Below are 13,813 nucleotides of genomic sequence, written 5' to 3' on the forward strand. Positions count from 1 at the left end.
GAGCTCTCTGGGAAATAGGAGATTCAAATTTAAATGTACTATCTCGATTTAAAGCTGCATTATCCGGGTTGTGGCTCAGATTCTTGTTTACCGATTTCGTTGTACTCGACTCGTGATTTTTGCATATCTGGTTCGATGCTGCTCTTGTTGTGGGTGTGCTTACAGCTAAGGTCTTATAACATTTTAATATTCATTCCCTAACAACTAATAACTGATTTACGCTAGGTAATAATGGTAGATGCGGTGATCTACGCCAATAAATAGACATACATATAAATCCATAATCTGGGGGAAACCTCATAAACTGAGACCTCGTGAAATGGTGTCAAATGCCATACTGTGTCTTAGAACTACAAAATACACCGACTGGACTTTATCTAAAATATGTGATCTCGACTTCAAATATCGGCAATCCGCTCGACTATCCTATATAGACTTTGAATATATTGTAACTTATGCAACATTATGTACTTTTCATGGGAGGTATATCTAGATTCCAAATTTGTAGCGGGTTTCATATATTTGTATCATATCTTTGCTTACGTTCTATATTTCATTCGGTTTTTGTTTTGGTTTGTTTATACTGTGTGTTTGGTTTGCGAATGTGTAAATAAAACGCATGCACAAATTGAAATAATAATTTTATTTAAAAAATAAAAAATAATCATAAAAAATTGTTTACAATGAACAGAGTTGAACTCAAGACTCACTTTGTTTATTTGCATCATCAATCACCAATCATCATAAACAAAATGATATATTGTAGATTTCATCTTCACGTACACATAATAATAATAATAATAGATAAAGGTACTTAGAGAACGCAACTATTAAAGAATTAGATTAAAGAACTAGGAGTTGGTTTTATTCTCTTTCCTATTCAAGGTATCCTTTCAAGAGATTGCACGTTTTGGGCAGTGTTTGGAAATTGTTGTTGAAGTTGTCGGTATATTGCATTGAGGATTGCGGTTGCAGTATTGTTGAAACTATGGGTCAGTATCTCGGTTCGGTTCGATTAAATGTCCAGATCTGTTCCATTATGTAAGGCTTGTTTCGATTTGTGGCAGTGTGACGTTAACAAGAATACGGTACTTAGGCTTTATGCCTTATAAATAAACTTCAGATCGAGAGAATTGAGTTTGGTTTGGTGTTCTAAGACTGCTTAAACGAGGGCTCAAGGAGTGCCTTCTTCGGGTTTATCCTGTGAGCTTTTCTGCTGTTGATGTTGTAAATATACAAAACTTATCAAATAATAATTACAAGAAAGTTTAGACCACCAGTTTGCTGGGTTCTTAGCTCCAGTTAGGATGTGTGTGTGTTTTTGTTGTTTGGGGGAAGTTTCGGGGGATTAGCTGGAGAAACACTTAAATAAATAACCTAAACGTAGTCGTACAAATAGCTAAAACTATGAAATAATAAATTTCCATCTCTCTTCGTTTATAAAATAAGCAACAAAAACAATTAGCCCAAGCACAGACACCCGCGCAGATCGTTCAGATCTGCATATATGTTCATACGTAGACCCATATCCTCTGCACTGAGCTTGTCCTTGGGCAGCGGGTTGGGCTAGGGGACAGTTGAAAGGGCATTAGGCTAGGCATATACATACTCATATACATTTAGATTTAGCATTAGATCAATAGAGATAGAGAAATTCTTGCAGCTATAGGGGTTCGTACTCATTTACATATTACACACATCTATCGAATATCAATATGAATCAATTCGGTCGTCCTTCGTCCTCTTCCTTCCGCCATAGCAGTAGCAATAATAATTATAATATTAATAATAGTAATAGTAATAATAATAATAATAACCAATAATAACAATATTCATTACAGTTACAGTTTACAGTTAAATCTACAGTTACAAGTACAACACTAACGCCCATGAATAGATCATTAATTACCGCCGATTTAGCTGGGTGTATGTATAGGGTACAGGACACAGGGTGTGAATATATATGTATACATATATATATAAGTATATGTACGCGTATTGGGACTATCAGCTATGTGTAACCTACGCTTATCGCTGGCTAACCAAGAAACTCAACGCATGTACAAAGAAATCCCCATCTCGCGTGGCCTTCAGCCACTATTGCCGCTAGCCGGTTGATTTATACCCCACCCAGAACCTATTGCCATTCCAGCTCGATCCGCCTGCGATCTGGGATCGAACTATATTTACAGGCCTCGTCGTCCTCGTCGTCCTCATCACTTCACACACCGTTGCAGTCAATCTCGACGATGTCCTTGGGCACATCCACGAACTGGTAGACCAGCCGCTGGCCATCCACCTTGGCCAGTATGCCGCGCTGGTAGTAGTACCTCAGCGCCCTGCCCATCGTCTCGTAGTTCATGTCCGGCTTGTTCTTGTGCATGCCCCACAGTCGGGACACCGCCTTCGAGTCCACCAGCTTGAAGACGCCCTTCTCCCGGTTCGTCCACTTGATGAAGCGCGGACAGTATTCGCGATCCTGGAGCAGCTTGAGGAGGAACTCCCACAGGTAGGTGGTGGATCCCTCCCGGCTGCGCCGCTTTACGCCCATCTCCAGCTTCGGCTTGCGCGGCTTCTTCGCCTTGCGCTGCTGGAATCCGCCCAGCTCCAGCATGTAGGAGAGATCGTAGCTGACGCTGGACGTCGCCGGTTGGATAACGCTCTGGGATCCGCCCGCCGCAGCTGCCGCCGTTGCCGCTGCCGCTGCACTGGCGCTCAGCATGGCTGCCGCTGCAACGGCGCTGCTGCTGCTGCTGACGACAGATGCTGCTGCTGCTGCCGCCGCTGCAGCGATTGTGGAATGCGTGTGCTGGCCCGCGTGCGGATGCGAATGCGGATGGGAGTGCGGATGTGAGTGCGGATGCGGTCCGTTCAGCTGGGAGTGCGGGTGTTGCTGCTGTTGCTGCTGCTGCTGTTGGTGCGACAGTTGCTGGTGCAACGCCTGCTGCTGCTGGTGCGACAGTTGCTGGTGGGCCAGTTGCTGTTGCTGCTGCGATTGCTGCGACTGCTGTTGCTGCTGCTGCTGCTGGTGCAGGGAATGATAGCCATTGATTGTGGTTCCTCGCTGGGACGCCGCTGCCGTTGCCGCTGTCGGTGCGTTGAAGTAGGACGTTGTCAGGTAGCCAGGCGTTTGGGGGTTTCCCGGACCACCGGGCTGGGTGCCCCCACTGCCGGCGCCACTGCTTCCGTAGTAGTTGTCAGGCACTGCAAGAACAAAGTCAAATATATAAATGAGTACTAGAGAACAAAGCGGATAGCTTCACCAACGGATATACAGGTTTCCGCTAAAAACTTTGGAGTCAATGACTTTGATTTTTATATATAATTATATTATATAATTATATATAATTGTACGTGCCATAACACATTATAATGTCAATATGCCATCATAGCCCACATCATCACCTTGCTCTTTATTAAAGTTCATAGTTAAAATAAACCCTATTCACCGTGCATCAAATTAAAAGTTTTCCTGAAACTATTTTCGTAACCATCATTCTAACTGTGTGCTTTGCAAATAAATTTTTCAAATTCGTGTTGCTTACTTAAAAAGTCATGTTAAAAAACATGTTACTTTTGTGATTTTCAATGCACATGTGTAAATATATTGTAGCATACTTTTAGACTTTTTTTTTTAACGAAATTATTTTATTTAATTTTAGACTCAGTTAAAAGTTATTTTCGATTAGTATTTTTCACTTCTTCACTTAATAAATATATAAAAAAATAGTATAAATAAAGAGCCATAACTAAAATTTAAACTTTTAGGTACAGATTAAAGTCAGAAGGTAAGTACACAAATCTGCAACATTTAAGAACAGGCAATCTCAACTTGGGTAATCAATGTTATTGCATTCCACTTAACATTCAAAATGTAAATTGAAATTATATACCCTGATGAATTTGCCTGGTTACAACACGTTCTGTCCCATTGTACCCAGATCGCAGATCGCTCGCGACTATTTCACACTGTTTCTGTTTCTGTGTGGTGGCACAGGTATAATTTTGTATGCTATTTAGTAAGTTTATTTTTTTTTTACATCCGGCGTTGGCGTTGCCCAATTTCGCGGCTCAGCCAGTTGGCAGTCGGTGGATTTGGATTCGCATTCGTCTTTGGATTCGGTGGACCATTTTAGACGGGGGGTGTGGCTGGGGGGCACAGGGGCATGGGACAGGAAGAGAGTGGGGAAAGACTGGGCTGAATCTGAATAAAAACAAAAGTAAGCAGCGCCACTCTCTCGCCAACTCTCTCACAGACACTTCGCACAGAGAGCAACGCACGCTGTGTTGTTCGTGTGTTGCTCATGTGTCTCGTTCGTGTTGCTGTTGCATTTGCGTTGGTGTTTGGCACTCTTCCACTCTCTCTCTCTCTCTCTTTATCCGCCTCTCCGGGAGGAAGAGGAAAAGAGAGTGGAGCACTCTCGCGAGCAGCATTATTGCCACATTGGCGCTGCTGCTGCTGCTGTTGCTGTCGTTGTCGTTGTGACCTTCACAATTTGCGCAAAGGCAATGTGTCGATGACCACAGATTTTATACGGCAACGCGGACTCACACACACACACACACGCACTCAGTTGGCAGAGAGCATAAAAGCAGCGAGTGCAACACAATCGCATTGCAATTGATTGTGCTGTACGTACACAGGTATGTGTGCGTGCGCCTTGCTTGCCTGACATTTTCGTAGGAAAGAGTACGCTGGATTAGGAGTGCATTATGTATGCAACAGATTATACCAACTTCAAATTGATTGCAATATGCAAAGTTCCCCATTAGGTCATATGATTAATTGGTTGAGATAAAACCGTTCTCAGCTTAGATCGAATCCCCGAAATAAGTGTGCGATTTACTTTAAATTTAACTCATTGCCAATTAGGGTTAAAATCCTTAATCTAAATCGTAAACATTCAATGCACTAAGGTAAGTAGCCAGCAGGGTGCAAAACGTAAGTCTTACAAATGCACATTTAAATATAACTGCAATCAAAACTCTCACTATAAGTTGACGTCTAAAAGTTCCTTCACCATCTTTAAGATTACGATGTTAGCCCTTGAAGTTCAAGCACTAAACTTAAGCACACAGTTGGAATTGGTTGCGTTTTTCTCAGGCATACTCGATACTCACCCCCAACACTGCGGTTCCATATGTTCCGCAGCGAATTCGCCGCATTGTTCTGGTATAAATTCGGATGCAGAAAGGTGCCCGTGTGCAGGTGTGCCGCTGCCGCCGCCGCCGCTGCTGCCGCGGCCGCTGCCGACGCCGAGGTGGCTGGTGGCATCCCGAGCCGCGCCTTCAGCTCGTCGGCGCAGGGCTGGCCGCCGGAACTGGAGCTGTCCACGTCGGAGACGCCGCTGTCCGCGGGACTGGGCGGAAATGAACCTGCGAACGGGATAGAGCCGCGCGGAGCGAGGACGAGCCAAGAAAAGGGGCAATTAGCAATCGATATGGCTCGAATCGAGTCGAGGGCGTGTGCAGTGGTTCACCTTGCTGCTGGACACGCTCGCCTCACTACTGACTGCACTCGAAAAAACAAGATCTCTTTCAACTTGAAACTGGCATTGTTATAACAAATGCATTCGAAGCTATAAGGACGTTAAGTTATCTATTAAATGTCATTTAAAATGCAGCGTTACTTTAATAAAGACTTTTGAGATTAATTTAAAGTAGCAAAGTTAGTTCAAATATAGGTGCGTATTTAAGGGTTGCAATTTTGTACATATGTATGTAAATATCACATTGTAGCTTAAAATTTTAAAAAGTTCTCAAAATGTATACTTTTTTCTCGAATAAATTTAAACAATTTGTTGTAAATATCCTTTAAGATCAAGTTGCTTTTAGGAAGTGACATTAATTTGCGTTGTGTATAATCACCTGTTGTGGCCGTCGTGTAGTTTCTGTGGTGCGGATTGTGGATGGCACCGCCGCTGAGCAGATTGTGGAGCAGCGGGCGTTGCGGGATGGCCAGCGGCTGTTGCTGCTGGTGGGCATTGTTGCCGTTGCTGCTGCCTCCGTTGCCTGCCGCACCGTGTAGACCCTGCTGCTGTTGTTGCTGCTGCTGCAGCTGGAGCGGAGTGAGCAGCGCATTCTGTTCCGTCTTTATGTGGAGCAGAGCGGTGGCGCCGGCGAAGGTGGACCCGTTGTGCGGCTGCTGCTGCTGCTGTTGCAGGTGGTGCTGCTGCTGCAGTTGCTGCTGCGGTGCCGGACTCGTCGATTGTTTGACAATAGGAATTTCGGTGTCTGAAATGAAGGAGCAAAGGAGGAGGTGGTTGAAAATCGATGTCTAAGTTAAGAGGTTGAAAATGTGTCTAAGGATTTATTGCCAAGTTAATGTTATAAAAGTGGATAGGCACTTGATGTTATATATAGTGGTATCTTTTACAGTAAAATCTTATTATATATTAATATAAATACACTAGTTTCATAAATTGATTAAAAAAATGTAATTAATTATGCATTTCTTGGCAAATTAAACTAAAATTAAAAATTGTCATTGCTTTAATGGCCATAATTATGCATATATATAAAAAAATATCCACAAAGGTAATAGCTAAATAATTAAGCATCCTTCAGCAACATCAGTTTAAATTTGCGATTGCTTCAATCACCAGAATAATGCCTACTTTCGAATCCCCAGCCGCCGTTGCTGTTCCAATTAAACGAATACTTGGCCTCATCACGGAATGCTTTGCAGGGCCCTCAGCCACCTCAACCCCCTCAACCCCCTCCGACCCCCTTTAATCCGCCCACCAACCACTTGGCTACGCCCCTGTCCTCTTCACAGCTGTCAAAAATGCCTATCCAACGAGCTAATAATACAAAAATTCGCATCATAATTTCATAGAAATGTCATGTTGAGCGAAATATGCAAAAAGGAAAACGAATACAACGAAACGAAACGAAATGAAACAATTGAAATGCCCCAATTTGGTGAGCCATGAACTCGCAAACGTTAAAAACAACGCCAGAGGAAAGGCAAAATAAAAAAAATTAGCTTCTCACTTTCCTTTGGCCGCTGTTGTTGCAGCTGAAAAGTAAAAGTGCATTTTCACTTATTTCATGCAGCGGCAGCACTGGCAGCAGCGGCATGAAAATAAGCAGAGGCAAAAAAATTGCATTGAATGTCAAGCGGTACGCACACACACACACACACATTCACACGAATCAAATCCGCGGCAACTGCAGTGTGCAGGAAAACGTCAAAGCCAGCGGAGCAATGAAGCTTGCAAGCACACTCACTCTCACAGATACGCGCACACACACAGCCACGCCAAGCACACACACACAGGCCCAGACGAGTGGCAGCAGAGAGGAAGAGAAATCAGGTCAAGGCTTGTCGGCAACGGCGACGAGTTTACAATTTATGCTTTGCTGGCTGCATTATTGCATGTTGCCGCTGTGTGCGAGTGCTTTTTACAGCTTTTTAAATACACGGCGGCCCGGCCGACTTCGCACACTGGCCGATACTGCCTGTAAAGCGGTGTAAAACTAAACATTTTCCATATATTTGCAGATATATCATTTCCACCAAGAAAAAGAGAGGTATCACTTTATGAGAGAAAGTGGCAAGCATAAATACTTGAATACCCTTTGTTTTCAATAACAATACAATCTAAAAAAATATATAAATATATTTTGAGTTATTTCTTTTAAAAAAGGTTAATTATTTTACTCCGCCCTATAGCCCACTTGGCCCACTGTGCGACGCAGTTGTCTCGTTTTGATTGCCGCTCCACTCGTCGTGGGTGAATGAGAAGCATGTAAAAATATATATATAAATGTATATACCCATATATTTTCTTGATATGTAAAAAATTCAAAAGCCGCAGCACAAAAATAAAAAACCAAAGTCGTGACGGAAATCGCGCGGCAACAAAACAGCTGTGCGGTTGCATTGGTTAACCACCCACCCCCACTCCCCCCTCGACCAACGACAATTGGCCTGCTGCTGCAACAGCAGCAGCTTTTTTAGCGGAAATTATAAATATTATTTTCGCCAAGTTTTCGTTGCGAGAATTTCCCTCTATTTACTTGGTGCTTTAATCGCTTGTCGAAGTGAAAATGTCGGAAATGCCCGTCACTTGCCTCGATTTTTTTCGCTTGTCTGCGTTTTTCTTTTAGTTTTTCCGTGGGGAAGTGCTCACGTGTTGTTTTTTACTGCGGCCAACGCGGCGTATGCGTAATTTGTTGCAGGTGGCCGCCGACAAGTTAAGGTTCTAAATGGTAAACGGCTGACATGGAAATGTCTAAATCAATTTACAGCAAAATGAAAACATTCATGTTCATATAGTTTACTTTTGATTTTTTAAAAATCAAGGTAAAAGTTTAATTTATAATTGTAAAATGAATTAATTATTGGGCAACTTAAAAGCTGTAAGTCGTATTTAAACCGTGCTTTTAGCACATATTCCGCGTGTCAACAGCTTGTATTTTGATCGTATACTGCAGCATATGTATTGACTCTAGAAAATTCCTGAGAATTCAAATGTAGATTATTGTATTTATTCCCGTTGAAATAGTTTATTGCGCAAACGAAACGTGTGCGATTACTTCCTGTGCGGCATACTAGGCGTATGAGTAATATACGAGCGTTCAAATTAAGTATACGCCTAGGTGAACAACGGAAGGAAGGCGAAGAATTTAGATTTCCTGGAAGAAGTTCATCGGTTCTCCCCGCGTTTATTCCGCCGAGCTTTCACTGTACCGCATCTGTGGCGCCACCATGGAAAAGAAAACAACGCCATAGAAGCCGACAATCAGACCGCCAGAGGTTCAGCGTTAATGGTGCATAAACAAACACAAACACGGCAGAAAGAAAGACAAATAGCCAGTGGTAATAGAGTCTACAAAACATTGCAATGCTGCGCCAAATGTGCGCTGACCTCTAAAAATGCGGTCTAATAAAACCAGCAGAAACTAACCAACCGACAAAACACACAGAAATACAAGAGAAAAAAATTAAATATATTACGAGAAAACAAAGCAAAATTGGCAAACAACATAAAAAAAATAATAATAATAAAAAACAACTCACACACACAGAGACATGCCAAAGAAATTAACGGTAAAGTCATGTGCATGTGAGCTGGTGGGTTTTGCTATTTTTCTTTTGTTGAATTCGAATTTGGACTTGAACCGAACTGGCTCGTTGATATGTGCGCGGCATTTTGGGACAGTTACATCACAATTCCGGCGGATAGCGCAGCATTTGCCGCAATAGTAGGTCAATGTAGGTACGAGCCATCGCTGCCTGCTTGTTACCTCTAAATGATTAGTTCGCCTTATAGAGCCGATATGCTTTTTGTTTTTATATTCAGTTTGCCTGGCTTCGTTTTCGGCTGTGCGGTGGATAAGGCGTCATCCGTGGTGCTTGAGTTTTGTTTACAATTTTTCGTAGCATTTCCGAAAGCCGTAGAAGCTGCCCGCCTGTCTGTCCGACCCACAACAGCAATAACAATTGCACACCAGCAGCAGAAACAACAATTTGTAATTGTTTATGGCATTTTGGTTATTGGCCTATTTTTGATGTGCCCAACAACCGACATTTGTGAGCTTGTGAGTTGTGGGCGGTTTGGTAAGAAACGGAAAGTGATTTCTGTGTGGGCCCAGCTGAAGGGGGATTTACCTATTGAGCTCAGCCTTTATCACCTATCCAGTATTTTCATCTGACATTAATCAGTGGAAAGTAGGCAAATGAAACTGTATACTTCGGAGTTGTTGGCTGAAATTATTGCTTCGGTTTTGGCAGATCGAATTACGGGGGAAACGAGCTGAAGGCTTGTTATGGCCAACTGAAAGTTCACTTTTTAACTATTTTCGATAAATATCTAGCTTTAACTTTTTGTTTTTTTTTGAAGATTTCTAGATACCGAAATCAGTTTGCAAATTATGCATTTTTATGTTGTTTACATTATATGTGCGCCCTTCCTTTAATAATCAATCATAAAACTAGCCTTGCCCCAATTGTTAACCCGCAAAAAACATATTCAAATTCTATTTAACAAAAAAAAAAAAAAAACATTAAAAAATACCAGTGACGGATGCCAGGCGAATTCCCCAAATAGCTGAAGCCAAAAACGACAGCCACTAGAAATTGCTTTGTATCGATAATTTCACTTGTGCGGCGCAATAATGCGCCAAACCGGAATCAAAATGTTCCCCAACTGGGATATATTTATTTCTTTATTTATTTTCAATAATAATAATAATACAATTTATGGCAGTGCAAATGCGAAAAAGGCAAAGAGAATTATGGGTGTGGAAGAAAGCAAAATTCAAGTTAATTCGAATGCAGCAGCGACAGACGAAAGTAAAATGCACAAAGAGCCGAAAGCAAAATCAACAGGAACGGGCGACACAACAACGCAAAAGTTCTATATTTAAATATTATAATTTATGTGTTTGTTTGGCAATTGTAGTATTTGTTGTTGGTGTGAATGTCTCTTCCCCAATTTTTTATGTGTACGTACATATGTATATATTTTTTTCGGGTTCCGTCTGCCTCGCTTTTGCACGATCCCCATTATTCCCAGTCCCATATTCCCGTTCCCATTCCCATTCCCCTTTTTTCTCTCCCTCCCTCTCTCTCTCTTTCTCGGCGGCTCTCTGCTGCTCTCTAAATTCCTGTTCTGCCGCCTTATTTTTGCTTTTATGCCGCTGCCAACTTCGCTGCTTTCACGGCTGCCTGTGTATTGGTGGCCAGAATAAAAGCCAGTTGTTGTTCTCTCGCTTCTTCGGCGCGCGTGTGTGTGTGTGTGCGCTTTTTGGAAATTCAGTCTCAAGTTCAAGGTCTCGCGGATAACGCACACCAGCAAAGACACACTGCTCACACGGACACGGGATTCTCATTGTTTACGCACACAGGCGCAGGCAGCGAGACATATGCATATCAGGCAATTTCTCATTGTCGTACGAAAATGTGTGTTTATTAGGGCTACATATGCAGTTAATACGAGTCCACACACAAACGCACATTATTCGTATTTATATAGACAACAGAAATTCTTCTTCAATATTTCCGCATTAAGAAATGATACGCGACTCGGTTGCGATCTGTGTGATTTTCTGTTTTTTTTCTGTTTTTGCTGTGCCCGTTTGTTTTTTGCATTTTTTATGACCGCTATTTCTCTATACTCGAAAATTTCTCGTATCGCACAAAAGGAAATATAATGTAATTTTATATACTTTCCGATGATTTGTTTTTATTTCGGCTGAATCTTTCGTTTTAATTTGTCATTAAGTACTTTTACTTGTTTTATGGTGTGGTATAATATGCATATAGATTGACGCATTTGCCCCCCGAGAAGATGGTTTTATATGCCTTTCTAATTTGCTGCGATTGCCTAAATGAGATTTTGTAATGCGTTTTATTTTATGCACTGGGTTATGTTTTAAAAGATATGTTAATGATATGTCGTATTCTGAGCAAACGATTATTCATTTTATATTATTAACATACAATATTTTGTCGCATTGGACATTCTTTAAATTTGCATAATTTAGTATCAACGATTTCGACCAATATTTGTGTTTTATAAATTTCGTTTAATATTTGTATTTTATATTATTTCTGCTTGACTATATTATTTATTTCATTTCAAAATTTTTACGTGTTCAACAGTTGAATACTGACTCAATTCTCGTAGCTTCTGTTTGTATTAACACTTTCTATGCGTGAAAAAATAAACATTTTTTGGTCACGCGCCAACTTTTATGGAGTTACAAGTGCTAATTGGCAGTGAATACTATAATTCTACTCAGATATTGTCAAGATAATTGATTTGTGTTTAACTAGCTAATCAAGAAGTTTAGAAATATAATTTAATAAAAGAATGATTAAAATGAGTGGCGTCTATATCAATATACATTTAAATTTAAGTATAAGTATCCACATTGTAAAAGCAAAATATATTAAAAGCTAAATGCTTGTGGTGTGGGCTTTAGTTGAATTTTGCAGCTGGTTTACCAAGAATCCGCGACCGCAGCCCCAAAAACGGAAGTTTCGGCTAGCGCAGCAAGTTCTAGGTAGCCGCATTACGTATACGACTCGTTGTCGCGAATTTCCCAGCAACAAGTCTTGGGCCTTGACCCGACCTATTGGACTCTCGGCTGTGGCTATCAAGTGACCATATGGCCACACCACATCAGCTGCACTGCGAACGGGAGATATTTGCTCAATTCGATTTTCTGCATTTGCTAATCCGATTTTGTAATTGAGTTACGTTGCCCGACTAGTGACATAATCCCTGCGACTAGGAATCGGGGACTCGGCGTCTCTCCTTGTCTACCGATAAGGAGATAAGTGGCGAGTGAGCAGAACCTCCATTGGCCAATTATGCGGAGAGCAAGAGCGATTACAAAATCTGAACCGGAGAAAGATACTTGTGTAAGTATCGCATAGGCCTACTTCATATATGGGGCATTGGCTTACATAATTCTAATGCGAAAAAATCGCCACTGCCGTATTTGGGTTAAAAGACAGAAAAAAAAGGCAGAAAAAAGAGAAAAAATGGAAAATCATTTGCTAATTTCTTGCCACGAAACGAGAAATTTAAGTTTTTCCGCGCACGCTCTCTGTGTGTGTGTGTGTGTGTGCGATGGCATGTAAGTGTGTGCGTGCGCGCAGTTGTTGCCAATCTATTCCCAACCTACCTCAAAATGTTTTGCGTTAGGCCTGAAAAAAAGCAACAGAGCGCTGAGTTGGGTGTCGGGCGGTGGGCGGCGTTCGGAGGGGGCGCTCTTTTTCACTATTTCCCACAGCGCACTTACACAAGCGAGCGCACACACACACACAGAGACGCCGAGTGAGCAAACACAGACGCTCCAAGCTGGTTTGTCATGTAAAGAAACGCCGCGGAAAAGGGGCAGTGGCAGCGGCAAAGAGAGGAGACCGCTCTCCGCCGCATGTCGCAATTGAAAGTTGCCTCCGCTGCCTCAATGTGTGGGTGGTTCAATATTGCTGCCGTCGAAAGGTTGAAGGTAAGACCAGAAACCAAAACAAAGCCCCACAAAATGAAGTCATGAGGAACGCACACAAACAGCCACAAAAAATGCAAAGAAAAAAACAAAAAAAAAAAAACCGCAGAAAAAGGTTAAAACCCATATAAATAAAAGATGAAAATGCTCGTCGTGTCGCAAGCGGAAAATATATATCATCTAGGAATTTGTGTGCGAAAAATAAATAATAAAACTCCGAAACGAAGTCTGTAGTGAAAAGGAAGCCGAGAGATTTACTGACGGACGGGAATGTTTCGACAGAAGTTGCAAGTTTTTGGAGCGAGGCGGTCAAGTGGGGTTCCAGTTGAAGATTTTGCGTACTACCAATCATTTTAAGCCATGCAATTTATGGGGAATCGAGCCAAATGCATTTGTATCCATATTAAAGGGTTGGGTTCAATGTGCTCTAAGAAAAACTGAACTTTCCATTATAACATCATATAATTGCTTAAATTGTTATATTTCATTATTAATACTTTTCAGTTCTTTATAAATATTTATAAGCATATACTGCTGAAAATGTTAACTAGATACTTGTTAAACGAAACCTGCAAACCAAAAATATATATTTTTTTTTTATGGTTTCTCTGGCTGGGAAAAGTAGTTGCCACTTTCAATTTTACCTTAATCAAATATTATTTTAGATAATATTGGCATTGGATGTACTGCTAATAACATGTCAATTTGCTTAACCATCTTAATTTATTAGCACTCAAATTGTTTTGTATATATACTCAGAACATTTACTACTACATTTAATGTGTATATTCTCCACTTGATTTAGGATTGGGAATTCTACTTTCGTTTTTTGCCATTTGCCAAG

General features: G+C 41.4%; 1 protein-coding gene across 2 annotated transcripts in view; it reads right to left on the reverse strand.

Moving 5' to 3' along the window:
* Positions 1-628: 628 nt before the first annotated feature.
* The window catches only part of LOC6738482 (ecdysone-induced protein 74EF), a 42,677-nt gene continuing 29,492 nt past the window's right edge, over positions 629-13,813 (reverse strand). For both annotated transcript variants that reach the window (XM_016169338.3, XM_039293570.2), the window contains 3 exons: positions 5,869-6,234; positions 5,122-5,376; positions 629-3,204 (listed from right to left, as the gene is read on the reverse strand). In XM_016169338.3, coding sequence (XP_016032325.1) covers positions 2,222-3,204; positions 5,122-5,376; positions 5,869-6,234 — 1,604 coding nt within the window. In that variant the 3' untranslated portion in view covers positions 629-2,221. The remainder of the gene's footprint in view (positions 3,205-5,121; positions 5,377-5,868; positions 6,235-13,813) is intronic.

This window comes from Drosophila simulans, chromosome 3L (genome assembly GCF_016746395.2).
Source record: "Drosophila simulans strain w501 chromosome 3L, Prin_Dsim_3.1, whole genome shotgun sequence".
NCBI lineage: Eukaryota > Metazoa > Arthropoda > Insecta > Diptera > Drosophilidae > Drosophila > Drosophila simulans.